This window comes from Limulus polyphemus, unplaced genomic scaffold, assembly GCF_000517525.1.
Source record: "Limulus polyphemus unplaced genomic scaffold, Limulus_polyphemus-2.1.2 Scaffold31, whole genome shotgun sequence".
Lineage (NCBI taxonomy): Eukaryota > Metazoa > Arthropoda > Merostomata > Xiphosura > Limulidae > Limulus > Limulus polyphemus.
This window is the reverse complement of record NW_013665641.1, coordinates 1,554,629-1,578,202: the sequence shown is the minus strand read 5'-3', so window position 1 is coordinate 1,578,202 and position 23,574 is coordinate 1,554,629. Positions and strand designations below refer to the sequence as shown.

The 23,574-nt window shown below is 32.2% G+C and overlaps 1 protein-coding gene across 1 annotated transcript in view; it reads left to right on the top strand.

The window, feature by feature from the left end:
* LOC106459970 (transcription elongation factor B polypeptide 3-like) overlaps positions 1–23,574 on the top strand; it is a 77,046-nt gene that overhangs the window by 27,485 nt on the left and 25,987 nt on the right. The window contains 1 exon segment of the mRNA XM_013919648.2: positions 14,318–14,435. Within this exon segment, the coding sequence (XP_013775102.2) occupies positions 14,318–14,435 (118 nt within the window).

Sequence of the window (23,574 nt, the reverse complement as noted above, 5' to 3'; positions counted from 1 at the left end):
ACTATATAGTTTAAATGTTTATTTTTTTTTACTATATTATTAATGAAAGACAAATGTAAATACTACAGGCCTAATTGATGCCTGTAATATATGTAAAAATTATTGTACTAGATTCACAAACAGTTGAGCAACAAATTGGTTTGGGAAAAATACAGTCCACTATGTGGTTATTCATTCCACTCAAAACACCAGTTAAAATTTTGAACGTTTTATGTGCATAGTTTCATAATGTAAAAAGCTAGTGAATAACACTATTTTGCTACCAACATTATCATGCAGGTTGCAAATTCTCACTACTGCCTTAAAAAGGCAACAGCTCTGTTACTGTCAAATCCAAAGAATGAGTTTTACTTTCAGATTTAACATTTTGCATTATAAAATTTTTCAAACTAGAAAAACAATTAATGATCCAGCACTATTTGTTATCCTGATGGATAATTATAACTTATAAGAATGTTGGTTTAAATTGTCATTGATACAGCTTCCTCCATCAGTTGTATTCATTCTAATGACATGATCACCTATTGTTGCCAGATCCTGCCTTTTCCATTGTAGCATGTTTTTGTGAAAGATGAAGAGATCAATTTTAGACTAATTATACTGACATTTTCCAAAGACCTACTATACAGTATACACAGAAATAAGCTTCCAAACTATGCTTAATCAGGCCAAAGGCACTAAAATGTATTGAAGCTGCACCAGGGTATTTTAAAGTTATGTGGTCAAATGGGATTTCTATGATTTCAGATTCTTTGGCCATCTTTTTCATGAAAAAGTTGATATCAAGGTGTTGCTGGGAACTTATGAGCCTTAACCAACTTAAAACCTTTGTTCACTATCATTTTAAAGATTGCAGAAGATATGCTTAATTTCATTGCAAAGACTGTGGATGAAGGTATTGGTTTATATTGAATTATGGTTGTGGAGCACATTGTTCTGTATTTTGCTTCCATGGAAAACATTGAAGGTCCGCAATATGTGAAATAATGTGTCATTTGGCTCTACATCATTTAACAATCTTATTATGTAAATATCCTCATATTGTGAAGGCCATGATATATTCCTCCAATCATAAAGCTACTAATGGTGACGCTACACCGTTGAATGGTTTGGGAATTCACAGTGAGCCAAGTATATAGATACTAAATGTATTGTATATGGCACCATAATTTGCATATGCAAGTCATTTTTATGAAGTGTGATTAACCCTCTGTATATGGCTAATGTAGAGTAGGTATGTTTTGTATGTGGAGAAGGAAGACATTATTGACATTATGTAAATCACCTAAAACTGTAGCATTTCTTGCATGCAGATTATTGTAGCTGACTGGGATAATCTTTTGTTTAAACTGCCCGCTACACACATTTTCCTTTTTTTCTTGTGTTTGAATGAAATTGTCAGTATTCCTCTGTAAGTTGGCTTATATATTTTGTATTATACCACTTGTCTTTACACTAGCTAATAATGCCACCCCATCAAAACCAAGTAGCAATGCTATTAGGTTTTGAATAAAGCAGTGTGTGTACAACTTAGAATGTTACTTCTTCACATCCAGTTCCAAGACTGAGCTTCTTATTCTTTATGCCCAGTATCTTGATATCATGTTGATCTCACTTTATTTTCATTGTATTATTTCTATTATTAAAACCATTTAAAATATTTTACAGTGAAGACTATAGTTTTTAGTTAATATAGGTACATCTATTATACTTCACATTTTCTTTTTTTTCTTTCCTCTGTACTTATTATTATGGTTTCGTCAGCTTTCATGTCATTTTCTTCACAGTGTTCCCAGTATGGAAGTTCAGAATCTCTTGGATAAATGTGTTATCATTCTAGCTTTTGCACTTACAGCATCACAAGCAAAAGTACACGTCCCCAGTGATGGGAAAAGTTTAAGTTCTTCTATCAATTTAAATTATTTCATGGACTTTTAAAAAGGTTAATTGTGTTGCATTCTTGGTTTCACTCACAGCCAAAGTTCTGAGTTTCTTGTACTGCCCACCACAAAAAGTAATTGTTGAGAATTTCAGTCATACTAAGAACTGCTCAACAAGAACATACAGTAAATCTACATTTTTTTTCTTTAAGTTATGTCATATTTTGAAATGTGAAGATAATGTGATTACTTCTTAATTTAGTGTAGAATATCCTGATTGTGAAGTAAAAATCAACATTTTTATTCTTTAAGTTATGTCACATTTTGAAATGTGATTAATTCTTAAATTAGTGTAGGATATCCTGCTTGGGAAGTAAAATTTGTCATCAACATCATTCATGCCTGTTCTCCCGTCATTTCAAAAGTAAAAATTGAGCTTTGCCTGCATGCACAGCTTTTTAAACACAGTGCAGGAAGCAACCCACTCTAAACGGGAGACAAACGAACCCTCGGACAGACACCACTGTTCACAGTATATATATAAGATAGTTTGTGAAACTGGAGAAAATGGACTGTCCCAAGTCTATTCTGGATTTCACTTAATATTTTTTTCTTTATGTCCATTTAAGTAAATGATTAACCACCTTGAACAATTTACAGTTTTTATGTTTGTTATCCATCCATGGCAATGGGGTAACTACTGCATATGCAAAGTTTTTGTAATAAATGGATAACCTACATGTATAGGTTAATGTTATAGATTTAAATAGCTTGAAGAAGGCTTCTTAGATGTTGTTAAAACCTCACTACAACTGAAATATTTATAGTGTACATTACTTCTATAATTTTTTGATTCATCCCTTTACTTACATTTTTTGTGCTTAATATGCAGTTTGTTTGAACCTATTTTGCCTCCACTAAAATTGATAAATGCTGTAGACACTATTTCCAGCCTAGTTTGTTTACATTTTTAGAGTCCCTAGTTGTAGACTTGAAAATATTATCTTTTCATTTTGATTCAACTTGTTTCTGTACTTTTTTGACAATCCTTATCCCTCTTTTTAAATCAAGAATTTTTACTTATCTTGTTACTTAAGTATGTTTCTTAGCACAGACAGCAGTTGGTCAAAGAGGCCACAGATGTTAGGTAGCTCTTCCTTAACCCCAGCGATGATAGCAGCCCATGACTAGCTTTTTATGCTATGCTTGGTGAAATTAAGTAATGAAAAATGTATCAGAGAGACAATCAAGAGAATTGCATTATTATTTTATATTATGCAATGTTTTGCTGATAATCAGTTTGGCAATAGGAATTGGGCTGATTATTGCATAATTGAGCGACAATTGGAATCAGTAGAACTTGTCAAGTTTCCTGATCAGGGAAAACCGATAGCCAAGAAATTAAAAATACCACCACCCAGACCACTTTATTCACAACAACTATCTTCTGCTTTGTAAGTGTGTTTACAATCATGACCCTGTACTTTTTCCTTTTTCTTTCAACACAAAACATGAAACAATATTCACCATCAAATAAAATATCATCAGTTAAAACAACGTCTGTTTCACATTTATTTACACAATTTGATATACTAAACAAAAGAAAGGCTCAAAAACAATGTTCTGAATATCATGAAGCACACCCATTTCTTTACAAACTGTCCATTAGCAAATGGTCGATAACAGCACCCTATGCACAGAGCTAATACACACCGTGTGCTTGACAGAGATCTTTGCAGATTTTTCTCGTGAAGTTCTTGGAATGATATGCCATGTGGCTCTCCATTAGCAATGCATTGTGTATTAGCTCATTGTTTGGAGGAGGTCACTGAAGAACACATGACAACAGAGCAATTGAAAATTTGGAATGTCCAGTTACTTTCCAATAGGGCAGTTTTGTCATTTGTCTGAATTTTACATTTCAATGTTGGAAATGTCACTGTAAGTTGAAAGTGGTAAACAGGTGTATGCAAATATTTACAAAATAACTAACCTATTGGACAATGATGAAACATTTCATTTCATCATTTGAAAATTCTGTTATTTACGAATTATGCATAGTTCCAAAAAGTTACCTTAAAGTCAGTTGTGGCTCGAAAAATGTGATTTCTGATTGGTTGGATTGCTTCTGAATGAGAAAAACTAGGTATTTTGGGTTTTACGAGTAGGAAGAATTGGTTGAAAAACAAGAATCATGAAGGTGGGCAATTGTCATAACCAACTCCTGGTGCACCTATAACTAACAGGGGAGTGTATGCGTCATTATTGACAGTAAAAGCTAATATTTCATGATTTTAGACAATTGTCAAAAGTAACACAGTGTAAGTTCAGACATTTGAAACACATTTGATGAAAGCATGCGTGTCAAACTGGGAGGTGATAAATTTTAAATAATTCAACCAGCATGATGTAGGTCGTCTTTATTATAACACATGTAAAGTTGCTTTTCTTTTAAGGTTGGAAAGTTGATCATTACGTATGCATAAAACGGTAATTATCGTTATTCGTATAGAGTTATAGTTATATATGTGCGACTGACGGATATTTGCAGCTGAGCCATAGAACTTCAATGATGGAAATATCCATCATCTGCAGTTAATGGGTTAAAGATACAATTAGGAGAATTTTTTAATAAAGCCAATTTAAATAATCTTTTGGCAACCAAATTGAAGATTCCTCTTATTACAAACGAAAAATTTCAAACACTGTCACTTTTTTTTGCTTTGGTTGGAATATTTGTTTGGTTTAGAAAGTGGTTTAGTTCAGAATGTGTAGAGTGATAGCAAAAGACTTCGAATTTATGCCTCAAGTGAATGATGAATTTAGGCAATGAACCTCAACAGTTTATTTCTTACAATGGTCACATAACATTATGTATCAGTTGTGTATTAGCCACAAGGTCAGTCCTTATTTATATTTTCCACTCATTCAAATATAAAATGGAAAAGAGGTTGTGATTTTTTCATGGTACATTTATTGATAACTTCAACCATTTAAAATTTAATGAAGCTCCAAAGTACATTCTCTGTAGCCATTTCAGTTAACAATACTACACAATAACATCATCAACTATTCTCCTCACAAGAACATGACTTTCATTAGAGCTATATGTGAGGGTATGATTATATCTTTATTGATGTCTGTTGGAAACTCCTTTTTATTAGTATATATATATATATATATATATATAGTAGTTTAAATATATGGGTATGTTGGGTTAAGGATTCTTCTACAGTAAGTGTCTGTGACTTGTTGACAATAAATTCAACAATAATGGAACAACATGCACTCCACTTGTTTTTAAAATAATAAAAAATTTTGAAGCAAGTTAAACATACATACAAAAGTTCTTTACACTATGGAGATCATAGTTCTATTCTCTTTCAAAAGTCCACTTAGGCCAATTCAATAGCTTTTAGAATTCAGTGGACAAGACGAGCTATTTTTCTCAGTTTTTATTGCAATAGTATCCTGAACAACTGACAAGTTTGCAATTTTTACTTGCTTGTTTTTGGAAAATGTTGACAAAAAAAAGAACTTGTATGTACACCTTTCAAATGTGTGAACCTTGATGCAGGGTTGATGTCACATACAAAAAGTTAAAGTAGCATTATGATTGAAAGCAGCAGCCGTTTTTATAAAAGTTCAAATAATCACTATATTTCAAATTTCATAAATTAAATTTTATATATCAATTCCATTACATACAAAATGTTTGAATATTGGACAAAGTGATGGTATTCTTATTAATGAAAGTGTATTTACTTTGAATACAGAGGCATTCATAGTTATGACATTTGTAGATTGTACAGGACTGATGAATGCATAAATTTGGGAAGATCCATTCATGATTTGTCATAAGTTCTGCTCAGTTAAGAAATTCATAGATCAATTTATGTGGAGTCAAGGTTTTAATGGCTCTTTCACTTTTAAGGAGTTATGCAGGCTACCTAGCAAACTTTTTTATGAGCCCGTTGGTATTTTTGGGGGTCATTGCTAATTTTCATCCCTGACAGTTTACATTTTTAATTGTTATGTCAACCACAGTGTTCCCCTATAATATTTAATTATAACTGTTTAATATTAAATTTAATACTATTCTATTACAGCATGTATGAATAATTTTAATACTAGTGCAGTAAATTATAGCAGCATCAGTGTTTGTATGTATATATCAAATTAAAATTGTCCTATTTTAAAAAAAGCTCGCATAATAGAAATTCTGATACAATATCTTACCCCTCCTCACAAAAAACTTTCTCAATTAGTACTGCCCTCTATTGGCATAAATTTTTCACTCACCACTAACCTTGTAACTCCCACTTCTTTCTGCATATCTACATGCAAATGATCATGCAGCAACCCTCCACTAACAGGAGTGTGACACTACCCCCTAACGTAACTAGTAATAATGCACCTGTTAATCAGTTCACGATTGGCAGTCTTATTGTTAAGTTTTGAGTATTTCTGTTTGGCATGGCTTTGGCTCTCTATGTGTTTTACTAAGTTGTCTGGGCATTCGCTCAACTGATTTATTCCCGAGGCTTTCGTTTCTACCATTACACAAAAGACTGGCTCCTACTGGAATTCTCATGGGCCGACTCTGCCCTCCATACTCAGTTTCTTTTTTGGAATATTGTCAGGGTCTGTTGGCCAGGTGGAGAAGTCATTCCTTACATCTATGCTGTTTCTGGTTCATCTTGGTTCTTGCCCTGCCAACATTTATAATTGTGTCTCCTAGTCCTAGCATTCTTACTATTAAGTATGAAAAAAGATGATGCATTAACACTGTCAATTCCCTTAACAATATTAAACACCTCAATCAGATTCCTATTAGCTCTTTTGTTTTTTCCAAAGGAAAATAATTTTAAAGATCTTGATCTGTCTTTGTTTGACAACCTTTCCATCCCATGTATCATTCTAGTAGTCCTCCTCTGAATCCTTTCCAACAAGTCAATGTCCTTCCTAAGGTATGAAGCCCAAGACTGAACACAATATTTTATATGTGGCCTAACCAGCAACCTATACAATGAAAATATAACCTATTTACTTGTATCAATATTTTTGTAGATATAACCTAAAATCCTGTTTGCTCTACCTTTAGTAGCAGCAGCACACTGCTTGGATATCTTAAGAGACTGATCAACCACAACACCAGAATCCTTTTCTTTCATAATGCTGTTAAGGTTATTCCAATCAAAATTATAATTATAAATGAAATTATGGTAATCAACATGCATTACTTTGCATGCATTATAATTAAAAGCCATCTTCTATATATTTGCCCAACTCACCAAATGTTCAAAGTCCTTTTGTAAAGCAGCAATGTGCAACACCCAAGATTTTGATATCAGCAGGAAGTTTAAGTAGCTTATTGACTACTCCTTCATCTACATTTGTTTTATGATAAATCAGCAAGAAATATAAGTGTGTTAAATTTAACAATTTGTTACATGTAGGTTCTAGAGGACAGCTTACCTGTAGGTCATCAGATAAAGTGTAACTGACTTTTCATTAAGTATCTTGAACTGCAAAATTAATTACCTCATTTGTAGATTAATGTAGGTTAAATGTGAAAATTTTGTGCTTTTTGTTCTTTAAATTGCTATTAATATAATTATAGCTTGTTTGAAATGATTTTTGAAAAATATTTAGTTAGTATCTTTAACTATTGTTAAAATATGTTTTCCATGTATGTAGCATGCCTACATGTGATTTATTATTGAAAATAACTTATCCAATGTTTAATGATTTTCTTTCACATATAACAGGCCATTGGATATAACAATTACATCTAAACTAATGTGAATGAAAAATTCTCTAGCCTAATTACAGTAACTTAAGATACATTGTCACTAATTGCAGTGGATGCTTTGGGGAAATATAACAGTGAATTCACAAAAATTTATTTTAAACTAATATACTTGGATATATTATTTACGTGCTGTATGAGAAATTTTTAATTGTTTTTAAATTATCAAGTAATATGGAATAATTACTTATTGTAAGATTGTGATGATCATATATCAATTGTTGTCATGGTTGATAACCTGTATAATTGTGGTATTTACATACAATGACACCAGCAGAAAGTTATAGGTATGCTTGTAATACACAACAGATTCAACAAGAATAATTTTGAACATGGACTGTAAAGAAAAAAGCAAACGCAAGTCAATGCGTAAAACCAGATATTTATTCATACAGCATATAATACACGTTTTGCTGGGGCTGTACCTAAATTGGTTAGTTTCAATATTCTATATTAACTAACTTCAACTATATGCTGGAGAAGGAAGAAATCATGTCAAACAAAAATGTTTGTAGAGTATCTCCCTACTCATAGATTGCATATTGCAATAACCATTGCCATTAAACATTTAAGGGAGATAAATCATCCTATATTTTACTGAACTAATTTGAAATCTATATTCAACTTGAAATGAACATGACCTCGTAGCAAGAGGGGCAACACAGCAAGTATAAGCATTACTAAACATTAATTATGATGTGTGTGACCTTTACCTAGCTAGAGCAGGCCTTGACAAATCTTGGGAGCCAAGTTGCCATGGCAACTTAAAATTTCATTGTGTTGCCTATTATATTCTCTCCTTTTATTCATTCGTAGGGCTGTGCTAAATATAACTCAAAACTAGAACAGTTCTGGACTCTTGGAAGTCTGCAACTATTTTTGCATTCTTTGAACTCTAAATTAACCTTTGTTTCTAGGATTTTAATGGCAAATTAAGCACTTCTTCATGTTTTTTCAGGAATAAAGTGCTGCAGTTGCACAACACATTACTAATTTTCCGCCAATCAGTGTGCATGTTTAGACTCGGACAGGACAAGAGGCAGTTGGTTCAAGCAACATTATCAAGTGGTTGTTGGTATCATTTGATTGTTAACATGCACTCCTTGCTGTGAAAGGAAATAATTTATAAACTGATGTCTTGATTATCTGCACTGGTCCGGGTAAAGCAAAAAATTGCATATAACAGAAACAGTGGATAATTGAGGCACTAGTGTATCTCATTAGTTAGCCCATTGTATAATCTAAGTAAAATATTTCAACATATTTAAGTTCCTTGTTTTAAATTACAGTCTACTGTCATTTAATCACATTATCATGAAACTATAAAAGTCATTATAATCATAAAAGTGAAGTGTTTGTTGTTCAGTTGGTCATGCTTGCTTTCTCCAAATTTTGGGAGTTATATGAATCGAATTCCACTTTTACTTCTATAATATTTCCTCTTTTGATTGCTCATTCCCATTTTAGTTGAATTTAATCTCTAGCATAGGTGCAAGTACCTCCTAAATTTTGGCACTTTTTCTGCTATAGACATGGATGTGCATTTGCACCCTAACAACGCCTGTGAAAAATAAGTCAAAATTAGCACAAATCTTTGCTTGGGAATTATTATGAAAAAACCTTTGTTAAAACAGACTGAAGATACCAATTATCTGTAGAGATGAGGACAATGCATAACTGGGCAACACCCCAACATGACCTGAATATGCATCTGTGGTTAAAGGATGCCCGCCATGCAGCATAGAACAGCAGACAATAAGTGAAGTTGAGTGAGATCTTTAAGAAATCTTAACATATATTTTGTGTGTTTTTGTATACAATGTTTTTAATCACTAATCAAATAAAGTTAAGCAAGCTACATATATTTTGTATTCTTGTCTTAACAGCTAAAAGTAAAAGAGGCAAGGCTAGACTTGAACCAGCTGACTTACGATTTGAATGAAGATCATGCAACACCCACACTTTTGCAACAAAAATTAATTTCTGAGTGAAAATTTCTCCAAAACATGTAAATTATTGTTTATAATTGTAATGGCACAATTATTTTGAGAAAATTTGAGGAAAATAAAAAACTACCGATACTCGAGGATCGCAGATAATGAAAGCGCGGATAATCAAGGCACTTATGTAGCCCCCCATTTCCTGGTACAAACAGTAGTGAAGTTAGGTTAGGCACAACTGGCTTTTAGATCTGAAAATATTTGTTGAGGCCTGCTAGAGGATTGGTACACTTATAACTTTTCTACTTCCTGTTTATTAGGATGCTAGTTATTTACATCCTGAGCAATTTTATGAAAATATAAAAAGATTTACTTGATTGTGCCTAAATATATGTTCTTTCTGGAAGTAAAAGGGTGGAATTACCATTTGTTTCAACTAGTAAATAGTAGTTAAGTAAAGATGATCATATAGGCTACTTATTATGACAACTGTTGAAAGGAAATGCTCTGCATATTTGGATTCACTATGTTTATAATTATGCTTAAGTTGAAAAAAAATTTTCAGAATTTTATTTAATTTTGAATTTCCCTGGAAACTAATATAAAATGGGCTAAAATAGAAAGTTTTCATTTATGTATCTGATACAAGATGGGAATAATGATGATTTTTTTTAAATATTATTTTTTGAGAGGTCAATGACCATGGCTGGCAAAGTTTTATTTATGTTGTTAGCAGTAACAACAATCATTTCAAACATTCTTACAAAATAAAGGAAAAATTTGTAATAGAAGTGTAAACAATCAGAAACAGATGAACTATATGATAACTTTATCCTGTTCCTATAGAACCATTCAGATAAGAAGGTGTCTGACTTTAACAGACAACTACGTACAATTCTTGCTAATTACCCAGATATTTTTAAAATGTTAAAGCGTATTAATCCTTCCTCACCTTACATGTATGGTTTGCCTAAAACACATAAAGAAGACTGTCTCCTGAGACCTATAATTTCTATCGTGGGTCCTGTCACATACCCTTTATCTAAATGGTTAGCAGGACATCTATTCCCTGTTGTTGGAAAAATCTCATTGTTGAACATCCAAAACATTTTATATTTTGTGAACAAAATTAAAAACACTGACTTAAGTAAAGGAAAAATGTTAAGTTTTGACTATGAAGCTTTATTTACCAACATACCACTTAAAGAAACCATAGAATTTCTTAAAAGAAAATTACCTGAACTGAACATAGCTTTGCCTGTTCCCATTGACACTTTTATCTCTCTTATGGAAATCTATGTAAGCAACAATGTATTTACCTGTCTTGGTCAGTATTTTAGACAAACATATGAAATGGCCAAGGGAAATCCACTGTCACCAATACTGTACAATCTTTTCATGGAATATTTTTAAAGTGAATTAGTCCTTTCCATCAATATAAACCTTTCAAAAATTCTGTGGTTCCAATATGTTGATGATATATTTTCTGTGTCACTAAACAAAAGAAGTGATTTTGAAAATGTTTTCAACAACCTTAATCAACTTCACCCAACTATCAAATTTAAAGGTGAATGGGAAAAGTGTAACCAACTTATTTTCTTGGATCTTCTGATAACCAGAAAAAACACAGAACCTGTCTTCTCAGTATACTGCAAACTGACAAATTCTTTAAGTTATGTTCACTTCTTTTTGTGGCACCCTAAACAGGTCAAAACATCTATTATTTCTTCATTTTTTCAGTTTGCTTCATGAAAATATTTGAGAATCTGTGACTGAAAGTTTTCTATTTGTGGGAGTATCTTAATTAGGTAATGTTTTCAATTACAAGTATAATTTGTTTTCAGGTAGATCTATACAAAATGTATTCTTTTAGGAATATTACTTGTTTACAGTTCACAAAGTTGTATTCTTTGAAGATCTTTTGTATTTAGGTTGGTTGGCAAAAAATGTAAATAAACAGAGAAAATATGTTTGAATCTTTTAGAAGTTTTTACTACTGAAGTATAGAATATTATAAAAATAATTTTTCTAATTAGAATATGAATGTATAAAAACACCAATTGTTTTGTATTAATTTGAATTGTGATGTATATATATATATACCTTAGAGGTATGCTCATCTACTACAGTAATTTTCCATAATATGCATTTTTTATCAGTAAAGATTTATCTGAAAGTTAGAGTGTACATAATATATGATAACAATTCTAAATGGGTTTTTTTATAGCCAGTCAAGAGCATCTTTTCCAATACACATTGTGAATGATAATACATACTTATTAATTCTCACTGTTTCTACGACATAAATGAGAACTGTCTCATGAAGAGGTTGCACCAATTTGGAGAGACTTTAAAAGTGCTACTGGTATCCAAACCTTTTCTGATATGAAAGGTTACAAACAAATTTCCATGGTGCTGACTTTGACTCCACTTGCTCAATGTTAGTAAATGTATTCCTAAAGTTGTTGCTCAAACCTTCCTTCCACATCCAGGAGTGTTGGATTTTTTGTCTACAAAAGACTTGTGATGTTTACTAAAAGCTTAAATTTCATGAAAATCCAAAACATGTACTAAAAGTTATCGTATAGAAACTCTGAAGGTCAATTTGGGGTCATGTGACAGGTTGAATTGACTGAACCCATAATGAGAGAGTTAAGAGGATTTCTGTCACGAGTTGTCAAGGGTATTTATAAATTGACCATATGAAACCAAAATGGCCTTGTCTTCTTTGAGCACTGCACTTAATTGTCAATACTTGACTGTAAACAACCATTGCAACTTTTTTGTGATAGGCTTGGATTTCATGGTGTATTTTAAATTGGTTTTATAATATAAAAACTGGCATCTTTATTATGCACAGGATGGAAATGTTTCAGGACAAAGTACATGTACCCCATTGTAGCAAAGCTGTTGTAGAGGGCCATGACTAATGAACACTGGCTATAAATGGTTTTTGAGAACATTTATTTGCAAAAATAGCAAGCACTAAAGCAAACTCGCTTTTAGCAATTTTATAGATACTCTAACATTTTGACATTTATTTACTGGCTGCGATTACAAAAATAGTAAACACCATAGCAAATGCACAATTATAGATTATACGAACACTAACATTCTTGTCATCAAAGGGTTACTGTGAGTGCAGTTTTTCAAAAGTCTAGGTGTGTATTATTTTTGCTAATAAGGCAGATTTATTATTTATTCATGAAGATTATAATGTTTTTTATATTTGAGAATGTATTCAGAAAATTACTGCAAATGTATATATGGTCCTCTATGTTTGATAGGCACCATCACACTGATGCTCAAAAGTGCCTGTAGAATTAGTTTTGCAAGGGTTTGTTACAGCCACTACTGTCAACTTTGTCATTACACTTATTGTTTTGGACAAACCACTGGTCATTTTATTCTTACTAGGAAGTAAATACCTTTAAATTCAGATCTTATTATTTCTCAACAACAGCTGTTGTTTGTATACACAGACAATATCACAAATAACTTTGTGTGACCCTTTTGACTGTTGTGACTCCAATAGTTTAATTTTATTTGGCCTAGACTAGTGATGTTATGTACATAATAGTACATTTTAGAAATATATTGTTGTACATAGAGATCAAACATTTGTAACTGAGAAACTGAGTCAATATTTTAAAGTTTAAATTACAAAATTGGATATTCATTTTCTTGAAAGGGATCCGAAGGCTGCCTGGAGGGGTCACCTGTTTTAATCACTTGCAATGCTATACAGTAGTGTGTTGTTTGTCAGTCAGTCAGTCAGTAGACACTAAAATGATGTCACAGAAGGAATGCTTGATGTTGCAATTTGTACTGTCGTGACATCAGTCAAACATGTACATGCCATGAATCGCAAGAAGAATTATGCACTCTGTAGGCTACAACACAGCATGGCATATAAACTTAAAAGCAAAAAATAAAAATATTTGTTTCTCTTAACTTTGGTTTTATTTACTCTTGAAACAACACTTTCAGGGACCCTTTAGAAGTACATCTGGTTATTAGCCATTTCACACTAACCAGAATAGTTTTAGCAACTTGGATCATGACCTAACTTGTCTTTGATGAACTACTTTCTGCATGACATGAGTCTGCAAGGAATACCATATTAGTAGGAGGTCCTTCTATCTCAATAGCATTCTGTGAATATGTCTCAGTTTAGCCAGGAAAAATGTTTTGTTGATAGAAGAATATCACAATTCAGTCAATACAAATTAACTTTTACAGTCCAATTTTGTAAACAAAAAATTGAGATATGGCATCAGCCTGCTAATAGCCTTCATGCATGTTTCAAACATGAAGGATTGTATATACAAGTACATTAACATCCTTTTAAATTTACTCACTTTTATGAGGATACTAAATTTTTGTTTTCTTTCACTTTATCAGTATAATTATTTTTCATATTATTACTTGATCTATAATTTTACTTTTTTCTTAGATATAAAGTGCATGTTAAGATGCTGTGATTTTAATTATTTTTTTATTTTTTACGTAAATATAACATTATTACTTCAGCAGTGGTCACGTGTCACACTATATAAAGTCTCACTAGTTCTATCAATTTTGTTTTGTTAATAACTTGTCCTTGTTAGTGACTTACAGTACCTTTTAAACTTTACTCTGTAGTTAACATGCTTATGTAGAAAATGGTTTATTGATTCCGATAGCCTCAACTTACTCCCTTGGATAAAGTTGATGTCCTGTCAACACTTCCTGAAATTCAACCTAATTATAGACCTTTGAGGCTTCCAGAACAAGAGAATTTGCCAAGCAGGAAGAAAGCAGGTATTGAACAAGTAATATAGAGGAGTAAATATTGATACAGTATTCAAAATTACCTTAAGGCTATTCATTACTCATGAATAAGTGGAAAACAATCAGTAATCAGAGAATTTTGACTTTTGTATAATATCTTGGGCTTACTAATGCTGTGTTTTATATTTCCTTAAGAAATGAAATAATACATGCTACTCCACATCACATTAAGCCAGACTTTTTTACTTTTGGCAACTCATCCTTCATAGTTGAATAGATAGATTAGTCTTTTTTTTTAATAATCATTAATTTTGATGCTTCCATGATGTGTGTGTGCATGTCTGTGAACATGTTTAAATATATATTGTGGGTATTTGTGATAATTGTAATATCTAGTCCATTGATATGTGTTTGTGTAAGTTTTTTCTTTCAGTGTCTTAATTAAAACTGGGTACTATTTTCAACTTTTTATAGCCTCTGCATTCTGTTATCCTCAATGTCCTTTTGTATATGTTTATTTAATTTGTTAATATGTATAATGAGAATTAAGTTTTTAAGTACACTTGGAAATTGAAGTGTACAGATGTAGTGACTTGATAACCTGCAAATTTAACCCACACATATGCTGACCAATTTGAATTATAATACACTTTTATGATCATGGCTGAATAGAAAAATGTGACACTTATGGCAGAGAAACTAATAGATTGAGCTTGATACTTATCTTTAGTGCCTTAAACAGCTAAGCTACTGAAACATTGAAGAATGGATGGCTACTGCCTGTTGTAGAGACACAAGTGTAGAGGAAGACATTTCAAAAGTCTTCCGCCTACAGGTCAGTTTGTGTAAGGTGTTGTCGGTCTTTATATTATTCTGGTGAATTGTGGAGAGTGTGTTATGATTGGTTGGTGTATCCCTGTTTCTGATTGAAGGATAGATTTCCTGTAGATTCAACCAATGGTAGCCACAGGTTACTTACCTCTAATCCGGAATCTCTGTTTAGTGAAGATTTAATTATATTAATATAAAACGATTTTTTACCAAGACAGATAATCCTACGACCACAAACATAGTTCACATTTACAGTTCAAGATTACTAAGTGATACAGAAAATATGATTCTCAACCTAGGTCTAAATTTCACCATACAATCTAGCACAGTCCAACTGTTGACATAGCTGCAACTTTAGAATCTGCTGCACAAAACCACCCAAAACCTATGGCTGAACAACTGATACATCAAACTTACACCATTCTCAGGAATGCCAAGAAACCAAAATCGAATATCACTAAACAAGAATACAGCACAATGAACCGTCTAAAACGAGACAACAATATCAAGATTCTACCAACAGACAAAGAAAACAGTATAGTCATCCTAGACGTCAAAGATTATGACATGAAGATCAAGAAGATACTAGACAAACACCAATGACCCTACAGAAAAGACAGAGAGACTCATCAACAGAACACTGAACAAACTTAAGAAACAAAACTAAATCAACGAGAAGCTAGCCAAAGACTTAAGAACCAACGAAAACTTCCCACCTGAGGTACACAAACCTAACATACCTTTAAGGCCTATTGTCAGTGCTATAAACTCACCTTGCCATCAACTAGCTATCTTACTAGTACCTATCTTATCTCCACTATGAGGAACACTGAACATCACATTCAAAACTCAGAATGCTGCATATCAGATCTCAGGATATTCTGGTCAGTTTTGACATCACAGACCTATTTACCAATGTTTCAACCTCAGAAACCCTTCACGTCATCAGACAACGATTGCTGAATGACAACTCTCTATCACACAGAACTGACATGAAGATAGATGCCATCATGGAACTAACAACTATTTGCCTACAATCAACTTATTCCCAATACAATGAGAAATTCTATGAACAAACAGATGGTCAAGCCGTGGTATCACTACTCTCTCTAATCCTAGCAGACATTTTCGTGGAAGACTTTGAAGAAAGAGCCCTCTCATCCATACCTATAAAACCAAGTTTCTATAAACGTTATGTTGACGACACCTTTGTTATTTGGTCCCATGGTCATGAACATTTACCAGCCTTCTTAGTACATCTTAATTCTGTAAACAAAAGAATCCACTTCATCATGGAGCAAAACAGCCTACCATTTCTTGACCTACTCATGAGCAGAAAAGAGAGAAAAATCACCACAACTGTTTTACATAAAACCCACCCACACGAACAGATATCTACACTTCCAGTCCTATCTTTCAACCTTGATAAAATGTGGTATAATCCAATGCCTAAACAAGAGAACAGAAAACATTTATGATAAGACATCCATTGAAACAGAATACCAAAAGATAGTAGAAGGTTTTAAACAGAAAGTTACACCTCCTCCTTCATCAAAAACTCCTTGAAGAAGACCACAACAGAAAGATCAGAAAAACACTACCACTACTATCATTTACCTCTCCTACCTGCACAATTTCAGTGAAAAACTCAAATTCATAGCCAAGAAATTCAACAATCCTACAAGACATTAAGGTCCATTCTTGTAAAAAACAAACAGCAACCTACCAGTGAGAAACACAAAAAAAGTCAATTATGAAATTCCGTGTTCCTGCAATGAAACATGCGTTGGGGAAACAGGAAGAAGACTGTGACAAGAATAAAATAACATAAAAACAGTACAAGACTCATGGAAACACAAAATTCAGCCACTGCAGAACATGCCATGTCAATTGGACACAAAATAAACTGGGAAAAAACTAGAATCATCAACACAGACAAATTTTGGAAGACAGAAAAATTAAAGAATTGTTTTATATTAACACAAACCTTCACTAAACAGAGATTCCGGATTAGAGGTGAGTAATCTATGGCTACCATTGGTTGAATCTTCAGGAAATCTCTCCTCCAATCAGAAACAAGGATGAACCAACCAATTATAACACGCTCTCCACAATTCACCAGAATGCTATAAAGATCGACAATACCTTACACAAACTGACCTAGAGATGAAAGGTGGAAGATTTTTGAAACATCATTCTCTACACTGTCTCTACAACAGGCAGTTGCCGTCCATTCTGCAAAGTTTCATCATAAATACTCTTCCTAAATAATCTATCAAAGGGTTATATGTTCTTCAAATCTTGTTTAAATATGTATTCACTGTGGTTAGTAAAAGACAACTAAAAACACTCCACTAAAGAAGTCTGGTCTTTTTTATTTGATTTACATTTTGTCCAGACTTACTGATGAGAAGTGTAATTCCCCAAAACTAGTATAATTCATGACAAGTGTTGTATCAGATGTTAGAATAGGCTTCATATTTACTTTTAGTATATTAAACAACTGAGATGGGGAATAATCAAATTACATTAGTAGCATCAATGCTTCATACTCCTCAAATCCTGTATAAAAATAAGTTCACTGTGATGAGCAAATGACAATTATAAATATCATATATTACCTATAACTTTCTAGTCTTGCACAGCTAAATTTACAAAGAACTGTAAAACTACCTCTTTACATTTAGTTGTCTGTAAGAGTCAAGCTGTAGGTATAAAGTTACATGCATTTTTAAATGTAGTTTTACCAAGGGTGTTGTATTATGCTATATCCTTTTAGCATCTCATGTATTCATAGTTATTAGTAACACTGAAATTGCTCTGAAATTTTTCATATGTAAACAAAACATTAGTGGATTATGCCCACTATATTGTATCTCCATAAGAATTGCAATTTTCTATAAGGTCAGGTAACAGTGAGTTTTCAACACACTATACTCTTAATATCTGTAGCTTCTTTGGTGCTAAAACCCCATCTAATAACCTATGAATTCTAACTGTTATTTTTACTGTTTTTGCTTCTTGTGTACCTTATTTCATTCAGCTAAGACAGTTTTATGCTTTTGTCTTCAGTTTGTTAAAGTTTGACATTGTACATTTGAATCCTAATGCATCATTGAAAGTTGATCCTCTTCAGTTGGTATTTCGGCTTCCGTCTTTCTCAAGAGGGATAATATCACAAACTTTGATAGGCAGTAGAAGGAGAAATAGCACTGTGACATTTGTATGCATGCTGGATGTCTGCTGATATGTATAACTAATTTTTGAACAGTTTGAAGCCTGTTTTTGGTACATATTTGACAGAGTTACTTACCCTTCAGCTGTCTCTCTCACTTATTTGAGTCTTGCCCTTTATTGTGTTAACTTGCATTCTCCTAGATGTTAACAACTCATTGTAGTTTTGTTTTTCATCCTAGTTTCATTATTCTAATTTTTGTATGTTATAATAAACCATCCACATAGAATTTTTTCTAGTGAATGGTCCTTCTGTAAGATTATTTCCAAGTTGAAAGTTCTTCCTGTATGAGATTATGGACCTCCAACCAATTCTACTTCTGGGCTGAGCTCTTAGCCATTCAAGAATTTCTGGCTCACTTAGAATATTTTCTGATAGCAATCCAAGAATGTAGTAGCTGTCATTTGCCATAAAGTCTTTTAAATTTCTCTTGTTAGCCATTTTGGATGCCCCAAGAGTCATTCTTTTTCATATTCTTTATGCATCTCAATCCATGGTCTGAAGTAGAATTTCTCAAATGCTAGGTTCTTCAATTTTTCATAGTCAGTTTGCCCATCTCAGGCAGTCTTTTGTATCACTCTTGTGCCTTCTGCATAATTATTTGTGAAGGTTTGGGTATTTGACTATCTCCAATCAAAAGGTTTTCCACTGAAACTGTCATTGCATTGAGCATGATTTTCTTATTGTTACTGTTCCTATGATTGCCTGGCCTCCTGAGATTTATTTATATTTTTAATCACTTGAGACTATGACCATACTTCCCCACTATTTACATGAATTCTGAGAGGAATGTTCCCAACATGTGGATTTTGTCTTCTAGGTAAAGGCATTTTACAGGACATTAAGGCTGAGACTGATTACCAACAGACATTTGTGCAAGCTATAGCTTATCCTATTGGTAATTGTTCTTTGGGTGTATGTGTGTGTTTTCAGAAGTGTATTTTATTTTGTTCTTCTGGTGATCCGTTTCCATTTCTGACTGGACTTTGGGATTACATTTGTTCAAGAACTCAAAACTATAACACTTAATTCTAACTGTTATGGTCATCCCTGCCTCTTATTCCTTTTCCTCTTTCATTTCAGTTATTTTAACCTAAACATGTTCAGTGCTTTGTTAGTTGCTGTGATACAGTTATATAGATGTACAATGAAATGGAGGAAGCTGGCATCTGCACTCTCATCTATTATCAGCTATCCTGATTTCGGCAGATGTTACATCTTCATACAACCAAATTGTGAGAATCATGGTGTAATTAGACAATATATGGAATTAAAGTTTGGTGCTCTTCCTTTTGGTCTAGTCTAAGCCAACTTTGTACTTTCTTGAACCATAAGGGCACTGTTGTTTATTTTACCTCACTTAAAATTATATTTTTACCACCATAAACAGTTTACTTCTGCTTTCATGTTCTTACTGTCATTGCTTGGCAGATGTGAAACTTCTTAACACATAGTACATCAAAAACAAAAAGTTGAATTTGACACCAGTCAGACCCTGCTTTATGTGGTTGTGATGCTTAACTTGTGTGTGTGTGGTGGACTGCCCATTTTTTAAATTTTTTTTCTGGCTGAATCTGCATGTTTCAAGAAGGAAGACACAGTTTCATCATCACCAGTGAGGTCTAATGAGATCCAATCAACTTGTTTACCTTCTTACACCCATTCATTGTCATTGACCCATTTTGATTGTTGGTCAGGGTTTGTATCGTGACTAGGATTCTTGATGTAGCCCCCTTTCTTGAGCTGCATTTGTTTAAAACAAATGATTTACTGTTAACAAGAGGGGGCTGTTTTTTGTATTATGAACCTTCTAGTATTTGGGTGGTGCGATTATGAACTAAGCAGGATTTGCTCTTTGTCAGAATATCAATGTTTTCTGCTATGTATAAACACAACAAGAGGCTTTCATTATTAACCTTTTTGAGACGGGTCATGGGTGAAAGGCCATGTCATCTCATTTGTTGACTTGCATTCAAAATTTTATTTAACTACTATTTCATGAATTTATGTCAATAAGTTTGGTATCAAACTGTAGATTATAATTCAAATTTTAGTACTATATATTACTCAATTTCTTAATTTAAAAGTAAATATAAAAAAAAAAACCTAAATGTGTCACGTGGTATGTTGAATGCAGCACTGGTTCAGATTAGATGTTTCTGAAGTCAAAATATTAAGTCTATAGTTTGAATGAATTAGAAACTCAAATTACCCATATTGACAAGTTAGAATATAAAATAAGAGCATCTTTTATTTTGAATTTGCTAAGATATTGCTCATGTAATAATTCAAACACAGTGGCACCCTGCCCACTTATTTTTTGTCTATGCTTCTTATCAGATGCACTCTTCTCCAGGTATACAATTTATATAGCTTAATGATAGCTCCTTATTTTGTGCCAGCTTTGTGTAAATGAATTTTTCTGACTTTTATTGGGTTGTATGGGTCTTCGAAAATATTGAAAAACTGTGAATATGCAATATATTTAATATTGCTTGAAAAATGGTAGGAATCCTTAAAAGTTTTCAAGAATAAACATCTGTCCCCTATAAAAAAAAAAGTTGCTCATTTTTTAACAGAGTTATTAGTTCTTTTTTTAATCAGCATTTTATTTTCTCTCAAATTCATGCTGCATAGTTCAAAAATCTGTTATTGGACACTCAAGTATGAGACTGAACTTTTGAAGAAATAAACAATGTCATGTTGGACTGGGTATCCCTCTTTATCTCTTTGCTGTACATCTCTGTAGGTATCTTTCAATCTGGAAGCATTTATTGATTGGGAAAATGGTATGCAAAATATAAATTTGAACTAAAAATTAATGAATTCACTGTTCTTTCAAATATTTAGATATTTTACATCCTCCACGTGTGAAATTTAATAAGGCTTAGCAACTTACAGCAAGCAGCGAACAAGTACAAAGTTTGTAACTAGAAGAGATAAATTGTTTTCTATACCTCATTATTTACTGTTCTATGTTTTAAGAAAAATAACTGTTTGTTTGTAAATAGCAATAATGTATGTATGAGGTATTATAACCGATATGTAACTGTATTTTACAAAATACTGGTCCAATAGAACACAGCCATGACAGTTCACTTTGTAAAGGCCAGTTTTATACTCTTGATATGGTAAAATGAATGCACGTGCACGGCATCATTGCAATTTCTGTAGTGTTGGTCAGGCACAGCTGAAAGGTCAATAAAATAAAAATAATAAATATATATATATGTATATATATATAGATGTATATTGTTATGAGATCAAAGCTTATTAAACTAAACATTTGTGTTATAATTTGTAGTCATTCTGGAACAAAAAAAAGCATAATTTATATCTGTTTCCTACTTTTTTTTTGTGATTGTTATGAGGTCAGTCAAGTTGACTAAATCCTTACAGAAATACAATAGGGAAATAACAGATAAAATGTAAAGTTTTTTTCTAAAACACTTTTGATAATTGTCTGGAGGTTATAGAGATTTTGCATGTGAAATTTGAAAATTTTATGATGCATAAAAGTACTTTTAATCTTAAAATCAAAATTAATTTGCATAGTCAACACTCAAAAAGAAAAAATGCATGAGAAAAACATTACCTAAAAAATCTTTAAACTGAATAAAAAAATCTCACATTTTGTGTATGAAAGACTTGTAATGTTTATTGATAATCTGCAAATTTTCATGAAGATACGCTTACTGTATTAAAAGTTAGCATGAAAATTATAACAAGCACAAAATAATTATGAGGTCGGTCCCTGGGACCAAACCCCCAATGAAAGAGTTAACTTGTGTCAGAGCAGATACTATTTCATACACCTACTGTAAATTGTGTGCCAAAGTCATACAATTTTTCATGAATGGTGCATTTAGAAATTATTTTAATTTTATTAGGAGGCATGGAAATTCTGTCTGAACATAAAATACAGCATAGTGTGATGCAAGAAGCAAGCACTTTTTTTTTAAACAAATTTTACTACAGTTATAAGAGTAGTAATACTTGGAGACTAATTGATTGCTGATTGAAATTTTTTTATGTATCTGTAACAAACAGACTCTTTAATTCTCATTGTGTGATCGTGATATACACTACCAGCAATTTTGAAGTAGAAAATGTATGCACTGGGAATATTAAGGTCCAGTAAATAATGAAAGACAGTTTCATCAGTGATGATAGATTAATATGTTTTGAATGTAGGTGAACAATGCAGTTTTATCATAACAATGACAACAGTACTGATGAATAAACAACAAATTAAATGTCCAAATAAAAACAATACATTAAATACGTTTCAGCTTTAATCCTACTTTAAATCATAATTCATCTCAATAAAGAGTTCCAAATTTCAGTTAATTTAATTTTTAACTTATTAGCTTAAATAACACTGTACATTAGGTTAATTTACCAGAGTAGAGATAAGAATGTTAAACCCTTGGAGACAGTGTGAAATTATATATTATTCATTATATATATGGGGAAAAGTTTTTCTGTTTTTTGGTATGTTAGGTGAAATTTTGCAAAAACATTAGTCAAACTAGGTATCTTAGGTTTCATAACAAAAATACACCCAACTGTAAAATTTCATTTCACGAAAATGTATGTTAGTCATAATTTAATATTTCAGAATGTTATTGTTACAATATTCCACAATGATTTTTGTACTCAGGTAATGATTAATCAAATAACCAATAAACTGTTGCAAATGCTATTGCATATTTTGGAAATATACAAAACTGTGATAGGTATATAGTTTGTAAAAAAAAAAAGCAAAAAAAAAAAGCTGAAGAATGAACATTGTTATAAAAAATAGATATATTTATGTTAATTCAACATTAATTTGCAAAACTGGAATCTAAGAATACTGCATCTGTTTAATTGTATAGCTCTTCAATAAACATTAAATGAGATAGTTTTGAAACAAAAACAAGAGATTAGAAAAAATTGAAATATCTTCCAATATACACTGAGTGGTCACAAGTAAATAGACACCTAATTTTTCGTCATTTAACTGATTTATGCTGACTAATTTGTGTTCACAGAACACTATATAAATGAAAATGGTTCACACACACTAACTATCTTGTGCTACAACATGCCTAGAACTCA